The sequence below is a fragment of the Agelaius phoeniceus genome, chromosome 1, assembly GCF_051311805.1.
Source record: "Agelaius phoeniceus isolate bAgePho1 chromosome 1, bAgePho1.hap1, whole genome shotgun sequence".
NCBI lineage: Eukaryota > Metazoa > Chordata > Aves > Passeriformes > Icteridae > Agelaius > Agelaius phoeniceus.
The window spans coordinates 19,404,185-19,423,768 of record NC_135265.1 but is presented as its reverse complement, the minus strand read 5'-3'; the positions used below and the strand labels follow the sequence as shown (position 1 = coordinate 19,423,768).

Here is a 19,584-nt window from a genome sequence, read left to right as displayed (position 1 = left end):
CTTAACAAGTAATTCCACTCTTGAACTTAACAAGTAATTCCCTGTGCCAGTGTGTGCCCAGGTGGCCAAGGCAGCCAATGGCATCCTAGCCTGGATCAGCACCACAGTGGCCAGCAGGACCAGGGCAGAGATCATCCCCCTGTTCTCGGCACTGGCAAGGCCACATCTCAAATCCTGGGTTCAGTTTTGGGTGCCTCAGTTCAGGAAGGGCATTGCTATGGTGGGAAGAGTCCAGGGAAGGGCAATGGAGCTGGGGAAGGGTCTGGAGCACAAATCTGATGAGGAGAAGCAGAGGTAGCTGGGGGTGTTTAGCCTGGAGAAAAGGAGGCTTAGGTTGACCTTGTCATTTTCTACAACTGCCTGAAAGAGGTTGCAGTGATGTGGGAATAGGTCTCTCCTCCCATGTAACAAGTGATAGGATGTGAGAAAATGGCCCCAAGTGTGCCAGGGGAGGCTTATATATTGGATATTAGGAAAAGGTTCTTCACTGAAAGGGTTGTCAAGCACTGGAACAGGCTGCCCAGGGAAGTGCCTGAGTTACCATCCCTGGAGATATTTAAAAGGTGTGACATGATGCTTGAGGACATGGTTTTGTGGTGGGCTTGACAGTCCTGGGTTAATGGTTGCATTTGATGGTCCTAATGGTCTTGGCCAATCTAAATGATTCTACGATATCTGATATGTCTAAAATTAATAAATCTTTTAATTCCTTCAAACCAGTTTCAACTAAAACCTTGATGTAAAATATAATCAGTCAAAGCACTAATCTACCGGATCACACATTTTTACTATAGTTTCTTCTTGGGCAGATCTGGCTTCAAGATTTACTCCATATACTGGAAGTAGGAAAAAAAAAACTGTCTTCCCAGCTTTGTTCTTTTGCTGGTTTGAGAGATACCAAGCTAAGTAACTGGCTGTAGGTAAAGTAGGACTGTGAGGACCCCAAATATTACATGTTACAAATGATTAATAGTCTAGATGCAACGGAAAGAACAGACAGAGCTAGCAAAATAAATCCCATGGCTTTAGAATACATTCAATGTATGTACATTACACATTATCTACCACAACTCCCATAAGGTGAGGTGTAGTGCTAACTCCTTCCTGCCAAGATAAATTAAAGCTAACTCAAAGTCTTTTGATAAACAATGTGTTATTTCTAATAGAGATAAATTATGCACATAAATTATGCTAATAGGCTTGTAGCATACACTAAAGAGCAAATTGCAAAGCGAACATAAAGCACTGACAGGCATGAGAAGGGGTAGGGGAATTGGTGAACACCCAACTTGTCCTATTTGATCATGCCTTGGCAAGTGAAAATATAAGTATGGCTTCATGGCAGCACCAGTGCAAGAGTCATTGATTTGTATTGATTTTATCCATCTCTGTAGTCTGAAATAAAATACATGGAATCAGAATCTTGGCAATCTATAACACAAAACAGTTTTCATTCCCTGGTAGCTTTTGCCAAGGTAAAATATCCTTATATTCATGTGAGAATTGTGGTTTCTCTTTAGTAATAGATCCAAAGCTCACCAACATCAATTTATCTTGATGGGTTGAGAATGGCTTAGTAGGGTTAAAACTCGTGTCTATTTGCCAGAGCAGTGTCATTAATTTTAGTAACCAGGCATTTGAAAGAGTAGCTCTAGTTTCACCAATAATACATTAAAAATCAACCAGAGGGATTCTGACACAGTTTTCCTAACTGGCTGAACAATTTACAGCTACGAATAATACTCACGAGAGTCCTAAGTACATTTTTCGGTTTGAAAATTTTTTTTTTTTGAGTTGCCAAGGACATTTCACAATCAGGGAGCTCACTGCTTCTTTCTAAACAAGTAGATATTATAATTGCAATTTTATTCCAAAAAAGCTCTAGCTGAAATAGTCAAGTCTTTTTCCTTTACATAGTTGTACAATTTTTGCTGTTTGGCAGGCATGGGAAATTAAGAATTTCTTTGTGTTTTGATACTGGAGTATTTTTAGATGATAAATAATTATATATATATTTCAGTTCTTACAGCTCACGAATCTATCTCAGGGATGTCCTTCATTCCAATCTGCTTGTTCTAGCAAGACTTCAGCTGCTGAACATGGGATTGCACACATGGTTCTTATACAGGGCTACAGCACACATGCAATGCAGCAGAGAGCAGGAGGCTTGTAGCATACACTAAAGAGCAAATTGCAAACTGAATGTTACACTGCAATTTCACAGAAGCCTTTTTCTTTTTCTTTGGCTGCACCACAACTATGAAAGTGAGTAGTGATGGAAGATCATCAGCACCTGCCCCAGACAGAGCTCTCTTAACACACACTTTTGGGAAACCCCTTCTCATATACTGTAGCTACAGACACAAAAAGGATGGCAAAAAAAAAGGAAAGAAATAAATTTCCTTATGTGGGGGAGACTTATTCGGAGACTTTAAGGAACAGACTGAGAAAGCATCTGCCAGGAATAACATATTTAACCTTGCTGTAGGCAAGAGGATGGCCTATGTGACCAACAAGTTAGTCCATTTCACCTGCAATTTCTCTGGTTTTGAGATGCAAACTTAAAGTCAGCCTCCCTGTTATCACTATATATGAAGAATTTTAGAGTGCTATCTCAGTATGGCTTTTTTTGTTCACAGATCCTCTGGGGATCATGGCTGCAAAGCACAGAAAAAACATTAATGGGACACACAAAAAACAAAAGGAAATGAGAAGGAAAAAAAATATTACCACTTCCTTTGCCATAGCAGACTTGCTGAGTTTTCAGCAATTTCAAATATCCACTTTGATTTTTGAGCTCATTATGGTTATGCCAAATAATAACTTTATGCAAAACCTTGTCTTTACATATGAATCTAATCTGCATTCTACCCCTTGAACACCCATCCTTATCTTGGGCCATCTTTCAGAACATCACTTCTCAACATTGGTAGTTGACTTACCAGAGATCTAATGAGTTACTGATGAATTACAGCTTGAGATATTTTAAAAGCTGTGTGAAATTGTGAAACACAAGGTAAATAGATATATGCAGTTCTGAAGAACTTACTGACAAAAAGGAAAATTTAAACTGGCCTGCAAAACTTAAACACTGATAGCTTGCAGAATCAGTTTTAATAATCTTTCTTTTGTGTAAAATTGTAAAACCTTGACCTACCTTTTAGAGTCAAAATTCAAATTTAAAGTAATAGTAACAACTATCCATATTTTTTTTTTAAGTCACAGATCAAATGACTACATGGTCATTTGATCTCTATGATCGATCTCCCATTCATTCCCATTATGACTTCTTTAGAAGCTGACATGGAACCTGCAGTTCAACCATAGGTTTCATGGTGAGAAAAGAGAGAAAATGGAATCTGGAGAGCACAAACAGGGGCTTCTCTCTTCCCCAACGTGCCTTCAATAACAACAGTATTTATCAGCTTACCAACAATTATTCCAGGTCTTCTATCCATTTCAACAATATGTGGATGCACACCCTTGTATGCTGCATCACTCACAATTTGGGTGTTTTTTCGTACACGCTCTGTTATAGGATCATCTACCACGGGGGTGAAGCCTCTGCCCTTTGTCTTCTCAAAATCTTCATGATATTTTACCTAGGAAAACAAGGAGAATTACATTTTTCCCCAGGTTGCAACTGACAGCAAATGGTTATTCTGTGCAGGAATACATATATGTCTGGTTTATGAGGCACTTATATACTTTGACTTTTCACCATAACAGATTGTTGTACACATGAGATAGGCTGGATGGCCAGCCAAGTATTTTCTATCACCTTAACTATTTTTTATGATATTTTATTATCAATTTTGCATTTCTTGTCCATTGATACTGAATTAGGCACTAGCTTAAGCAGCAAAGCATCATCTTACTATCACACAGGACACAAAACAGCCCTGCCCTCAGGAGGTCATCTGGTGCATTCCCTTCTTCTCAAAGACAGGATAGCTGTCTACTGATGCAGACGAATACATCTGTCAGTAAAAAAATTCCAGCAGTAGTAGTTCTAAAGAACTCAAGCATTTTCATTCACTGATAATTTTGACTACTTGCACAATATCACAGAAAATGTATATTTTGCCCTTTTGTTTTATCATATGTCAGCTGGCCTTAAAAATAGGTTTTTAGAAAGAACAACAGTTATTCTAAACTGCCTGCTTTAAAAGAAAATATTAGAAAAAAGGACATTAGAGTAGAAAGTGTTACAGCACCAAGTGTTGGAACAAAACCTCAGTATTAGTAAGAGTTATAAAGATAGTACTGCTGATTATGCATATTTACATTATAAATAACTTAATCATCAATTCATTAAATTGACAAACATTCTCACACAAGCTGATGCACACAAAACAACTCATTCCAAGAACCAAAGTCACGCAGAAACCAGGAACATGCACAGGCACAAGGTGAAGTGTGTCACCTAATCCAGTGAAATTGTGATGCTCAAATGATGTGTGTACATTTTTAAAGGAAAAAAACAAAAGAACTGACATTTAATTGTTAGAAAACTGTTTATTAGTATTTTGAAAATGTTCATTACACTCCTATGCAGTTAGCAAACACTCCCTCTACAGGCGTAAGAAGAAAATATTCCTTCCATACCTGAGGAGAGAGTTTCATTAGTTACCTATATTAATGGAAGGCAAAATCCAGTGGAAGTCAAGTGCCATTCCTTAGAAGGCTCTAGTCACAGGAAGAAAGTACCCTACCATTGAGATGTTGTTTTGTGTTTCTTTGACATGCCTTAGCTCAGGTGTGTCTAGAAGCACACTACGTCTACCTTTCATCTGCCTCTGATCACTGCTGTACTTGACCTGCAAAACAGCAACAACAGCACAGGTGAATTTCTTTGCTTACAGTAGGAAGGATGGTGAGAATCACACCATGCAACAGTACCTTTCCAAACCACAATGCCCAACAGTTCTCTCCTTTTACTCACATGCCAGTAAATTATTTCACAGTGAGGATACAGATGAGCTTGTATATTGGTAAGGCCAAAAGGCACATTTATCCCACCAATCACTTACTAAAAATAAAGTATTTATTTAAAAGCTGAAATTTGTGACTGTTTGAATGACATAAGGGAAATAATTCATTTATCAACTGAAAAATAAGATAAACACTAAAAAAACACCATTGTGACTTAGAACATCCTTTAAAACTGATGATAAGCTACCTGCTTATTACTGAGACAGACACAGAGTCTGTGGGATTGGGATAACCTGAGAAGCCCAGGGAATTCAATCCTTACAAGAGGATTAATCCTTTGGAAAGCTTATAACTCCCATTCAATAGCTAGTCTTTACTAGCAGCACAAAGCAACATGTCTGGGAAGAATCTGAATATTTTGTTTCCTAAACAAATGTCTGGGCTCCGGGTTTTGTGCATTAGTAAGTACTGAATCTCTTACATCACATTTCTCCTGATTACCTTATTTTGTGGCATTTTACAGACTAGTAAATATATAAGGTTCATTATCTGTTAAAAATAAGAAAAAAACACTCAAAATCCCAAAACAGTGAAAGTAGCTGATCTTACTTATTGGTTTGGGAATGAGTACTCTTACAGTTTTTTCTGTCTTGTTGAGTTCTTCTACCAATGGCCTCTCTTAGCTCTATATTTCACCGTGACCTGTGCACTGTGTTAGTTAATATTCTAGATTTACCTATGTATTCACACTCCAAGTATTACTTCTTAAATGAGTCATGCAAACCTATTTCAACATGTGTTTGTGATGAGAAAAACCATGTATTGAAACTGTCAACTCTCCTTAAGATTATATATTGGCTAAGAAAGCACACCCATGAAAATATATATCTTGGTGTCTGTTTTTCTTAGGTAAGCTTGAAGTATTGTGTGAGAAACAAAAATATATAGTACTGCATATTCTTCAAAGCCTTCTTAATTAAACAGTAAATTGTCTTAGAAAATATATTCAGCTACATATGCTTTTGAATATAAGGCATTTTCTGGACAGAATAATTACAGTCAACATGGGCTGATTTTTATCTTTCTCATTAACATAGAGGAGTTTTTATCCCTGTAAGTCTTGAGAAACAAAGTGAATGAGTCACTTGGAGAAACACATTTAATTTTCACAAATTAAAAAAATTATTTAAAGACTAGAACTGTCGTGAGATTTTCCTCTTATTTTCAACTACACACCTCAAAAATAATTGACTTTGGTAAATATTCATGAGCATTTTAAGAACATGATTAAGATATATGCAGTTACAATGTCAGATTCCGTTCCTTTGTCCTTAGACATATTCCCTGACAAATTCAACCTACTTTTCACTCCTACACTCAGTTCTCAAGTGTTCATTACTTGCAATTCTCTTCTGCCACAGTGATTCTGCATGAAACCTTTTCTATTTACCATCTGCAGTGACTTTGCCATGAACGTTGTTTCAGTGTTGAGGACAGACTGCAATGTAACTGGTCTTATCCTTTACTCCATTAGGCTTTTTGCACGTCTTCCTTGTTCCTTAATAGAATTGTCTCCTGCTTCTTAGACTACTTTAGTAGCAATTACATTTTATTATCATAAAAGCCAAGAAATAGATATTACCTTACTCTTTAGTATTTAGCAATGGGACCTATTTAGAACTACTCAGCTCTAACAGAGGTGGCACGTCACAGAACGGAACGGACACTTCCATGTTTTGAATGGCAAAAAAAAAAAGACATCTGCACTGAGGTTAAATTCTCATTTCCTCTTTTTCTTTACTGCAAAGAATTACTGACCTCTAGTGACTCTCTCCTTGAAAAATACTGACACCAACACATCCACTTACTTTTTTGCAAACGCATTCCCTGAATATGTTTGTTGTACATATATGCAGTCCATGTCCTCAAAGAATAAAACCAGTATCTCATCAGTGAATGATGTAGTTGGCTTTCTTTGACATAGCAAATGTAGAAGGAAAAGCATATCCATGTTTATATTTCTACAGCAACTGAAAAATCTGAATGACAAAAAGATTCAAACAACTTGCCGAGCTGATATTATCTTGATTCTTCCTGACTCTCTCCATCTCAGGAGTGACACTCACAGCAGTAGCTTTGCCAGGCTGCTCTCTGTAGTGAATCTATTATTTAACAGAATAAAATATATATTCATACTATTTCAGGTATAGCAATATATTCTTGTTTTATATAAAAATGCATGACTTCAAAGGTCATCCAGGAAACAACAGAAAAGCTAAAATGCATCTGAAGTCTATTACAGTTTATAAAACTTGATTTTTGAAAGATAACCTTGAATATTTTTTAATGTACAAGCTGTTTATTAATGCATTTCTGTGGATATATACCCACATATGCACACAATATCTGGCATTTACCAGACTGGTCCTTTGCTCTACAGAGAAATAACTCATATTTGGAATGGGGTTAAGCCACATGTAATGCAGTAAAGGCAAGCAGAGCATATGAAAAACTGAATTTCAGAAAGGTCCACTGTAAATCCGTATTTGTCAAAACACAGAAATTCCGTAAGTTCTCCATCTATGTTCTAAATTCTATATATTACATATTCAAAGGTGATTAAACACAGAGGGTGCAGTACATCAGACAACTGCCAATTGAACCCAGCCTAATTTCACTATGCATTTATTTAAATGTACTGTAGGAATATCCCCTTCATCACTCTGCAATCAAACACACTGCATTAAATGCATTAAATGCACACCCAAGGCTGGATCAGGATCTAAAGCAGATCAGGACAGGATGTGGCATTGACAGACCAAGCAATGTAATGTTAACTGTAGCCCCACATGCTGGGAAGTCAGATATGGTAAATATTTAGTAACAGATTCTGGCAACAAATTCATACCAATTCATGTATTTTTATGCAAAATAAATGCTTCCATACAAAATCAAGCTCTTGGGTTTAATTGATAAGGTTAACTGGGCAGATACATTATACTCATAATTCTGCAGTGCATTGTGGCAGTAAGGCAGCTACTGCTTAAGCAATTTTCTTCCAGGACAACACAATTTTGGTCTGTCCACATCAATGTATTCCAATTGAAAAATTAATGTCTTACTAAAACTATGGTAAGCTTTTAAATGGATTAGACTTGCAAATTAACACTTATAAAGGTAAAATGACTATTCAAGAATTGATGTTTCTAGAAATGGCTGAAGTTAACAAATCTTCACTCAAAGCTATTCCAGTGATTTGAAAAGAATTTAAACTTTCCAGGGAAATTTTCACAACACAAAAATTGTTGAAGAGTAAACAGTAGTAGTGTGAGTAGAAGTAGTATACAGACTGGCTTGAAAAAGGGAAAGCAGTTTTTGAACAGAATACATTCTAGGAAGGCTAGATATATCAACAGGAATCCAGAAGCTGAGTTAGAGGGACAGAATTCTTGAAAATTGTGACTCAAAACTATTTTGGTGAATGCAGCAGAAAGCACCCAGGGAAACACTGTCGCTATTTGTGGACCCATGACCCACAGCTGCTGATGGCAGCTCTCAGTGAGGAAGGAGAGTGCCTGGTCTCTCATGGACTCATCAAGAGGGTGCAACTTCATCAGTGCAGGAAGGCAGTAGCACGCTCCAGTCCTTGCCTTCTTCTCTGCACCCCTGCAAATGGTTATCTCAGCCATTAAATACTAAATTCTGATGGGAAGGTTACTGAGGAACCAGAAGGAGAAAGGTAAGTGAGCTGAAGTTGGAGACCAACTGTAGCTAATTTCTCACAAAGCAAAGAAAAATAAAACTGGAAACAGGTATTTTGTTCAAAAAAAAAAAAAGAAGGGTCAAGATTTTCTGCAAATATCCAAGGAAGAGAATAACATCTCAAAGCATTGCAGCCATTTCTTTAATAGAATATGTGATGGTTCACCTGCCATTTCCCAAACCAAGCAAAGCCTTGTCACAATTGTTTCCTAAGAGAAGATTTTCAAGTAATTCCATTACTTGAATTTGAACACATTACAATACATTCATTTCCCCCAGACTAAAGAGAAGGCATCATTTCAGAATACAGAACTTCGTATTCATCTTCCACACCCAAAAATTACACAAAGTATTAAAGGATAGCAACTTCCCATGCTGACATTCTCTTGATTCCTCTTGACTCTTTCCATCTCAGGGGTGATACTCATGGGTGTAGCTTTGCAGAGCTGTTCTTTGTACTGAACCTAGCAAACATGTCAGAAGATATTACAACAGAGATTTCCAAGTAATGGAAATACATAAGTGTGCTAGACATCACTACAGAGCACATTGCATTTGGATGGAAAGTACCATTCCTTAATAATCAATCCCATCTTCCCACACAATACTTAGTACTCACCCTCTGGCAGTTCTTCTATTTCAAACACAGACAATTGTTATTTCAACAGGAATACTTCACTCTCATTCTTATGAATCAAAGTGCAAAGCTGAGGAATTATCATTATTATTATAATTATGACAATCAAATATTACCATTAATTGATTAAATTGGTCTTTTTGGACAAACAGAAAGCAGCACAAACACCACAGACACAAACACATTTAATACAGCAGAGAGAATTGTGCAAGAAATGAAAACGGGGCACACATTACTGATATTCTTCTGGTTTTCCTTAACTCTCCTTAGTTCAGGTGGATCAGAAATTGTTGTTGCACGCCGAATTTCCTCCTTGTATTTAATCTGCGCAGTAGATATTACAAAAATATTATCAATCTGAAGAAGAGAGAGATAGGCACTAAAATACATCTATCACTTTATACTCTCACCCTTACACATACTGCACTACTAACACCTACTAACACCATTGGCCTGAAAAGCAACAGTTGTACTTAATTTCTAAAACAGTCTGCTAAGGGTCTCTGATGTATCTTGTTTGATGCAATGCAGCAGAGAGTGCTTAAAACAATTCTAGTGTACTAAAACTCTTACAATGGGAATAGACATCACATGGGATTGTGGCTATTTTCACCATAACTGGGGTGCTGCATACACTACTTGGAGATCCACACCCCTTTGAAAATGACTTGGTCTTACTATTTACTTGCTATGGTGTCTACCAGTCCATTTCAGAAACCAAGCTCTTTTAGGTGTTCCTAAAAGGGTGGATGGCTTCAGAGTTTCATTGAATTTCTTTAAAAAAACATGGGATGCACAGGTGAGGATGTAGTTGTCTGGATTGTTGAAGCCTTTGCAGGTGCTGTCAGATACTTACCAGTTTTTTCCTAACATTTAATTTTCACTCTCTTCTCAAGACATGTTACTTCTGGAGAATGCCCAATTTCATAGCACAGACAAAACAACTTGTTTTCCTCTAAGCTCATACTTGGAAGCTGCTTTGACTGAAATTTATAAATAAATAAAACCAAACCAGCCCAAAGTACAGACCAGAAATGGAAAATCACAGTCCAGACAGTTTAGGACTGGCAAAAACACCATAGCAGTAGAAAAAAGGGTCTTTTAATAGAGAGTATTAGGTAAGTTTAAGAATTGGCAGTGCTACTCATCCTAAAAATGCTGCAAAATGTCTGTTACTTGAATTTTAGTAAGACCCCAGCTTTGTGGTATTGACTGACATACCACAGGGGTTTCCTCACAGATTTCACACTAACAAAAACACAAATAGATTCTCCCAAAACACTTCTTCTTCCCAGTGCTGTGTCCAACCTTGCCTGCCCCACAATATAAATAAGTTTTTAAAAAGTCGTTCGTTATTTGCAGCTTCTCCTCTGAATTCAGCTACAGCCCATGGGTCTGTGGCTTGCTTTGAAAGTTCTGTGAGATCTTGGCTTCTTCCAAACCAATGACCACAACAGGTGAGATAAGCTCAACCTCCTTGGCTGTCACCACCTTGTATTTTAGGCTTTGAAAACACCATTCTGATGTTTTCCTCCTACATATGTAGTCTGGAAGAATCTGATCACTTTCAGAACATGATTCAATGGACTTTTTTGTGTGGTTGGTTGTACTGTAAGTGTTATTTTGGTGACCTGGTGTTACTTCTTGTGCAAATGTGCTTCACATCCCACATACTAGTTTTGTTTAGCCCAGGAAATAGTTTTAAGGCTGTCCCAAGTTCTTCTGGCTAAATTCAAAAATACGTGTAAAACATTTAAATCTAATGGATTCAGAATTGGTGTAATTTACCCTCCCTTTGGGACTCCTGTAAATTACACAATACAATTTCCCCCTTACTGCACAATATAATTTCCTTCTAGATGACATGTAATTTGAAACATTCTTATACATTGCCTTTAAATTTGGCATGCTATACCTCTAATAAATATTATACAAGACTGAAGTAATTTTAAGTACACTACATGTAATAAAATATCTTTTGTAAAACATTAACTCCACACAAAGACTAGCAAGGTAAAGGTCATGCTATTTACATAGTACCACTACACCACTAATGCATTTTGTACTTCCCTTGGTAGGTTTTTCCCCAAATGTGTTTACTAGCATACTGATCAACCTTTCATTTTTCCCTCTTCACCACTATTGAGAATTTCTAAAACAGCAAGAACAGTGTATGCTATTTTTCCATTTCACTTTGAAATGTATTGTGAAAAAGCACTACAGTAAGACTTCTCCTTTCTGTGTGACTACTCTTGAAATAAATGTCTGTGGTAATTGGAAATTTAAAAGCAAAATAACAACAAAAAAACTAAACAAAGAAACAAAAAAACCCCTCACCCTCAAATCAAGAAAATCGACAGCTTCCCAACAGCAGGTTTCAACTATTTAATATACAACTATTTCAGGATTTAGGACACATGATAGCTTGCATTGTGACTCAAAATGACAAGATGAATAGTGATGGATAGAGTAGAAAAAGAATTTTAAGGAAAATAAGAGCTTTTCAAAATTTTTTGGAAATTCTCTACTGACCTTACTTTGGTGGGAAATTAGGTTTTTGACACTATTCAATAAACAATGAAATTCTATGAGAATAAGTGTCCAGAGACCCTAATTCATATTTTAACTAATACTTAAACACAACATAGTATCATGTCTGTACATTATTTCTGAACTTTACTTAAAAAAAAAATTTAATAATTATAAAAGTCATGTCACAAACATAAAAATTGCCCCAGAGGAGTCCCCACCAAATATAAAAAGGAAATGAACAACACATTTACTGCTGGCTGCTTGGCAGTCACTTTCCAGGTTTTTTCCAAGTTTAGCAGAACACGATGTATTATTTGAAGAAAACATTCATTTTGATATTTTATTTTAATCTGCCTATTAAAGTGCCAAAGACATTGGGCATCCTTAGATAAACAAAATCAGTTCAGAACTAATCTCATCAGATCCACAGATCAACTTGTGACCAGCATGTAAAGACCCAACCCTCCACCTTTTCACATAGGTGAAGCCTGGACACAGTTTTTCTCATCTTGAAGTACAAACTCTATCAAGTCCTATGCAACACATGCAGTCTCTAACAGGATATGACAGATTTTCTCTTTTGTCACACGGTATTTTTCTAACCTGCAAATACAACTGCTGTTCAGTCTGTCATATGGGGAAATGCATCTCATATTTCTCACTCCTAAGAGTGAGAAGTTTTCCTATCAACAAACCTTAAACAAAACACTTTCCTCAAATGTTTAGTTAAATTATTTTCTTATTTTTCTTAATGTTTCAATTAGACTCTCTACCTTTGGACACAGAAGTACCACAGTAGAGGGGAGTTCTAGCTGTGCTAGAGTAGAGCTCTACATACAAAATCCAGTGGACAACTATTTGAATGAGATGCGTGATATGAAAATGAAGAACTTTTTAGTAAACAAAATGGTAAAAAAAAAAAAATTGCTCACCTTTTACTCACATAAGAATAATTTATGATAATAGTACTTACCGAACTAATATTCTGTTGATTCTTCTTTACTCTTTCAATCTCTGGAGTATCTTTTACAGCTGTGCCAGCTCCTACTTCCTTCTTATAAAACACCTTCATTTCCCCAAAAGAAAAGATAATTATGAGACTGTTAGCAATGCAAATGCTAGTTCTCATAAAAGGGCTGGGCAATTTTCCAAGTTCCAAATTGGTCTGACTATAAATCTTGCTAAGAAAGCAAATACTTTAATTTTTCATAAATAGGACTAATTGTCAATAACTATAATAACATTGTTTTCAGCTGTAACCCAGCTAATATATTCTTATCCTTTAAACTGGTATCAGTATTTTTAAGTATTTGACATATTTAAATTTGGAAAAAAAATTAGAATTTATATAATAATGTATAAAGTTTTACAAATGTAACTTTATGCTTGAGTAATTTCATTCATTTCAATGTTATTGAAGGTTCCTGTACATGCAGGATTTGATTTGGTTTCTGTAGTCTTCAGATCTTAAAATACTGTGAGAAGTGAACAGACATTACTATTGTTTCTAAGTTAACAAACTAGAAAATTGAAATATTCATGGAAAAATAACCATAACAAACCAGAGCTACAATCCAAGTCATGCAATTTTTGACTCCTAGGTTCAAGCCAGAAAGCTGAGGACTGCATCTAAAACTAAAACTCACTTCTTAAAAGATACACATGCTGTTTATATGATTTTATTTCAATTGTTTCAGTAAAGGATAAACACAAAGCACATCAGTAGAATCGATCATTTGAAGTTACTGAAAGAGACAGTAAATAACTGCTCCACAAGTTCCAAGAATAGTTACAATTTAAATAACCACGGAGCACCAGTTCATGCTGCAAAACTAAAGAAGTTTTACTGGATTTTCAGTATTTGGTGTCACTGCTGTTGCCACTCTAGTAAGTATTTCCAGTCCACTAGTGTAAAAAACAAGTCTGATCCTGGGGTTAATAAAATTAATCTTTATCATTTAGCATTTCTGCCTTTCTTATATCAAGATTTATTTAAGTTTTCCTATCAACAAACTTTGAACAATAAAAATATAATTTTTGATTAATTCCTCCGACTTCCTTGAAGTTCTCCATAGCCTGGGGTGAATACTACTGCCAAACAGTCTAGAAAAAAGTCAATGTCTGCAACTAATATTTTAAATATTCAGAAAACCTTTAACAATCTAGAATTTTGTTTTACCATGACAGAGACAGTTTATGAGTAAGAACTTGAAAATTCTTCTGAATCGTATCAGTTAGAAAGATTTATATTGTGGACTGGACTACAATATACTTTTCTCCTCTACCAAGGAAGGATTGGTAAAATATGTTGGAGACAGGAATTTTTCTATGAAAGAAATGACTGTGAAGTAAATATACTTGTATAAATCATCTGCCAAATGAGCTAGTGAGCTAAAAGCAGCAACGATCTTATCTGCAGAGCTAGTTGTTATTTTTTGTCCCTTAAGGCAGAAAAATACTTGAGACAAAATCCAAATATCATAAGATTATTAGGGGTCATTGTATTTTTTATCTATTTGGGCTGCTTCCAGCTGTATCTTCACTCAGTAATAATTTGCCTTTATCATCTAAACTGCACAGAAGGATGAAAGATTAAAACAGAGAAAGAAGAAAAAAGGTAGTTCAGTCACTGCAGTAAACTGCTTTCCTACATTTGGAAGACCCAGCTCACAAAGAGGAACAGGACAATCTCAAAAGAAAGCAAATACAAATCACCTCAAAGACAAAACATTTTATTTCTTATTATCTAGAACCCTAACAAAGAGGATCATTGTCAGCCTTGGCACTAAAAGCTCAGACTGGCCTCCAGGGCTGCAAGGGGTTCAGACGCATCAGAGCCTTGTCAAGGCTGAACTAAGGGGTGATACCTATCTGAAATTAATTAAGCCTGGTACCTAAATGTTAGTGAGTCCACACTGCCAGAGCCACTGACCTACTTGGGGACTTCATCAAAAGCTATCAAAGGCTGGAGCAGGGAGGAAAGCAGATCACAGGGGCTGGCTTGGATGCCTCTGTTCCAGGGAGTTTTAGCCTGGTAGAACACCAGTGACATGAGAAATGGGGATAACCACATCACACTATGCTGCAGGGCACCGTTCCAGGAGCCAACAGGTGACAGCAAGAAAAAATGGGCCAGTGGGCCTGTCAAGAGCTTCTTCTAGAAAGATGCAGCTTTCAGCTGTCCTCATTCAATGGAAGAAAAATGGCAGGTGATGGCTGGAGATGATCACAGCCTGGAGCAGGCTCAGAGAGGAATCTCCTCTGGTCTCCCCACAGGTTCTTACTCCCCTGCAGAAGCCTCCACTGTCCATGGGAGCTGCAGGAAAACACCTCTGGGAGAAACTGAGTTTACTCAGTTACTTCTGAGAGCTGGGGAAGCTGAGGATATCTCTAAGTCAAGAAACATGTGTCAGATAATACTAAAAATATTTAAGTATCTTATAGTTCTTTCTCTCAAATCATTTGCTTTATTAGTACTACTTAGTCTGCCATAAAAACCAGCCACTGACTGGCCTTTTGTTCTGGAGGCCAGATCTACTCCTCTTCTCTGTTATATTACAAGCAAAGGCAGAATTACAAACAGCAGCATTAATGGGCCCAAAAGGGAAGTGAAACTTAATACATCCCAAAATGGGCAATTTCAGAAATCTAAGCTCATAATTTATATTTAGGGATAAACTGAAACTTAAATCTAGCATAAAATTTTAAAAAGATACCCAGTGTAAAATAAAACCATTATATTTTTCTTTTTTTTGAAATTTGATCTGTTCTAATTTTATACCCCAACCTTGATGCTCAGTACATGTGATAGGAAACAGATGAAAAATCTTATATGTGTAAGTAAGAAGCCTAAGATTTTTTTTCCTCTTTTAAATAAAGTACTTCCTGGGGCTTGATGGAAAACGAAAAAAAGATTTTTATTTAAAAATAACTGTGGCTTGGCAAGGTGGCATAAGAGGTTTAGAAATTCAAAATAACAGTGTTGCACCTAGAAAAGCTGGATATTATTTTTACTGAAAGAAACGAGTGATACAGTTTTGCCAGGAAAATTATGGAAATGGTTCAAAGGACACCTACTCATAAGTTCCCTATTTTGCTCTGTGGCACAAGAGAGCCTATTGAAACTAAAAAATATCTGAAAAGTTACAAGCAAAGCAAGAAGCACTATTACTCACTGAACTGATGTTTTTCTGAGTACTTCGTATCCTCTCCATCTCAGGAGTGTCTGGGACAGCAGAATAGTTGCAGAGCATCTTCTCTGCTTCATCTTTGTACATTTTCTGGAAAAATAATTTTTACATGTCTATGTTTTTTGGGCTGAAGAGAAACAAACTGCACAAAAGATGCTCCTATTGCTGATAAGCCTCCTCATCCCTGTCCAGTATTTACTTAAACCTGTCTTCTCCATTATACTGTGTACCACTGTCTGCCCCCACACTAAAGCATATATAATATACCTATATATAATATATCCTCATACATAACATACCTTCATACATAATGTATCCTCATACATATCTTCCCCTCACTGTCAGGATATATGTAATGTAACATTAGGTAATTTGGTAATGTGAAAAGAACTACAGGCAGATGTAAATAATTAAATTCAATTTACATGGTGTAACAGGCCAAAATACAAATAAGAATCAGGCAGTTAAGACATTTCACTACATGTAAATTAATTTAGTATGGCAATGAAAACCTCTACAGAGCTAGAGAAGAAGTATTTTGAGCAGAGTTTTTCAAGCAGTCATTGTTGCACAGAATTAAAACATTCAGCTTTTGACTATGTCAACCTGGCTTGCTACTTCTGAAGCTTTTTTGACCCACCGTATTTCTGGAATATATGGACCAACTTACATCCCTTTTCCTATCATTTTAGTCCCCAGGTCCCTTTTATTCTTTCTGAATAAAAAATTATCCTATCCTTTCTGAAGAAAAAATAAAGGGGAAAAAAACACATAACTAATACTACAACTGTCTGTACATGCTGTCTTCAAAGCTATTCTCATAGTACTGGTCACACTATAAAAATTAATTCTTCAATTTATTCAATTTAATATTTTTATTTTGCACTGCTTGCTTTTTTTAGCTTAAGAATGTTCAAGAGGATTTAATGTTTTTAACATCTCATTGTGTTTTACTTTCAAAGTAATTTTAAAGCAATTAATTCTGTACTCACCTGGCTGAAAATTTCAGAAGCTTTTTTGGCTCGTTGTATATCAAGGGTATCAGTACCCACTTCCATTCCCTTTCCTTTAATTTCATTCTCCAAATCTTTCTTGTATTCTTTCTGAAAAGAACAGCATTGGAAATATTCACAGCTGACAGCCAAATTCTTAAATTTTTTCCCAATTTAATCTGTGCAATTTCACCGACCAGCATTCATAAACCACCAAATAACTGATGATTCAACAGTACTAGTTTTGTAGAACCTATCCATGCAATGCCTACACTGTAGCTGCTGATGGGTTAAAAAACTCTTTAAACAGGCTGCTCACTTCAAATATAATGCAGCCTGCCACATCTACCTGTCTCTGCAGTTTTGGCAGCCACAGTCAGACTCATGTGAGAATTTCTCCATCTGCTGGGCCTTGCAAGACTGAGGTCATAATGCTTTAGCATCCCTCTAACTTTGTTTATCAGTTGGCCCTACCTAAATAAGCAGCTATTTAGACCTAAGAGCAGCAGGGCCCACAGTGACCAAGCACACCCCAGGCCAGGCATGGCTCATGAGGAACAAGCACAACCTGCAAAAGATGATAGGAAAGTCTAAGTTCTGGGAAGTCTTAACTTCCCCCCTTACACTGATTATGCAACTATTCAACTCTTTGCAGCTCAATGGATTAGCTAGTTAGAGAAATCTGTGTTTTCAGGACTGCCTAGATTGGCCACCATCTGGAATTCTCACCCACAATGATTTGTTGCGTTCTGTCAAATGGAAAGCTCGCCCCAGGAGCAGTACTGACCATACTTGCAATTTCAGAAGCTTTCTTGGCTCGTCTTATCTCAGGTGTATCTGGACCGACATCCATGCCTTTCCCTTTAATTTCAGTTTCCAAGTCTTTCTTGTATTGCCTCTGTGAAGATAGAATTTATATATGATAGTCACAAAATTCAGAGAGCTACAAGTAGATTTTTTTTCCACAAGATACTCAAATTTAGGATTTAGAGTCAATCAAAACTTGCAAGAGTCACAGTTCTCAAGACTCTTGGTGAACTGTTGTCAGAAAAAACGCATAACAAACTACAGGAGGAAAACTTTTAGAAGATTTTCAATGAATGTACAAATTTCTATCAATGAATTTTTAATGTGGCAGAGGGTGGGAGGAAATCAGCCCATGCATCTTGCTACAGTTTTCTTCTAAAGTAAAGGGGAAGTTTAGCTCTGCAGAACATGGCGTAATAAGTCTGTCCTTGGTGCCAGTCTAATTGAAACACATTTTACTTTTAAGAAAATATTTTATTTATGACAAGACTACATGTTAGAAATTTAATACCATACAGAACTGCTTCCAGTGAACTTCCAGATCAGGAAGTTGTAATTTATTCATTTAATAGGTCCTTCCTGAACCATAGCCATTAGGCAAGTGGCAGTCCTCATCCGTGATTGCTGCTTTTTCCTCACGATATAAATTATAAATAACCAATAAACTGAAAACAAAATTAATATTTCATCTTCAGCTTAGCCAAGCAAGGATATGCTCCTTGTTCATCAGCAAATTATATTAAAAAGTAATATGGAAATATTGTATACAACAGTTGTAATGTTTTTTATAAAAAATATTCTCAGCCAGTACTATTTCTATTTTCAGTATTGTAGTAATACTAATTCTTTTTTCTGTTCCAGATCATTTCTGCCTGTGGAAAATTCTTCTTTTTCAAAGTAAATACATATAATATATACAATTTTTAAATGCCTCTTACTTTTCTGTTTGTTAATTACTTTTAGCTTGTACATGAGTTAGAAAAAAAGAAATATGTGTTTGTACTCAATACAATGGTTTGATCACTTACAAGAACATGAGCAAAAAGACTTTCAGTCTTCTATCTCTGTTTCACTGATGTAGAAATAAATGTGATTAAACAGCCCTCTACTTCACAAACCATGTTTTTTTGCAAGAATTGTAAATTAACCTGTAAGAATACATCATCCCTCAATTCCTCTCTGCTAAAGGTAGGATGTCAGATGTTTCCTCTAAGCTTCTTATTGTGTAAAACACCAAGGAAAAGATAACCTGAGGAGTTACAGCTATATATTCCTGCATTTCTTTACAGTGGTCAAATTTGCCCTATCCATGGCATTCCCTCTGTTTTTTATGGATAAATGTGTGTGTACATGTGTATATATATATAATATGTATATAAATATAAAAATATCTTTTCTGTGTACATGTGTGTGTGAATAAACATATATATATATATATATATATAAAATACTATAAATAAATAAAATTTTATATATATATATAAAATTCTGAAATTATTCTCCCCAGGCATAACATGAAGCAGGAGCTTTGCCCTCCCTCTTCTCTCCCTACAACCTCCCCTTGGATGTCTGGATGACCACCCGAACTCATGCACTGGGAAAGTCTCAGTAGAACCCAGCTCTAAATGCTGGATCAACTGACCCCACTAATAATTTCCAATGCCCTTTTACTTGCCTGAAAATCTGAATTATCTGTCCTGTGTAGTTTTTCATCCAGAGCTTTACTATA

General features: G+C 36.2%; 1 protein-coding gene across 1 annotated transcript in view; it reads right to left on the bottom strand.

Moving 5' to 3' along the window:
- Positions 1-19,584, bottom strand: part of NEBL (nebulette) — a 92,253-nt gene that overhangs the window by 29,890 nt on the left and 42,779 nt on the right. Inside the window, 9 exon segments of the mRNA XM_077174146.1 lie at positions 3,431-3,602; positions 4,716-4,820; positions 7,005-7,098; positions 9,070-9,161; positions 9,566-9,658; positions 12,840-12,932; positions 16,042-16,146; positions 17,049-17,159; positions 17,836-17,946. Of these exon segments, the coding sequence (XP_077030261.1) occupies positions 3,431-3,602; positions 4,716-4,820; positions 7,005-7,098; positions 9,070-9,161; positions 9,566-9,658; positions 12,840-12,932; positions 16,042-16,146; positions 17,049-17,159; positions 17,836-17,946 (976 nt within the window).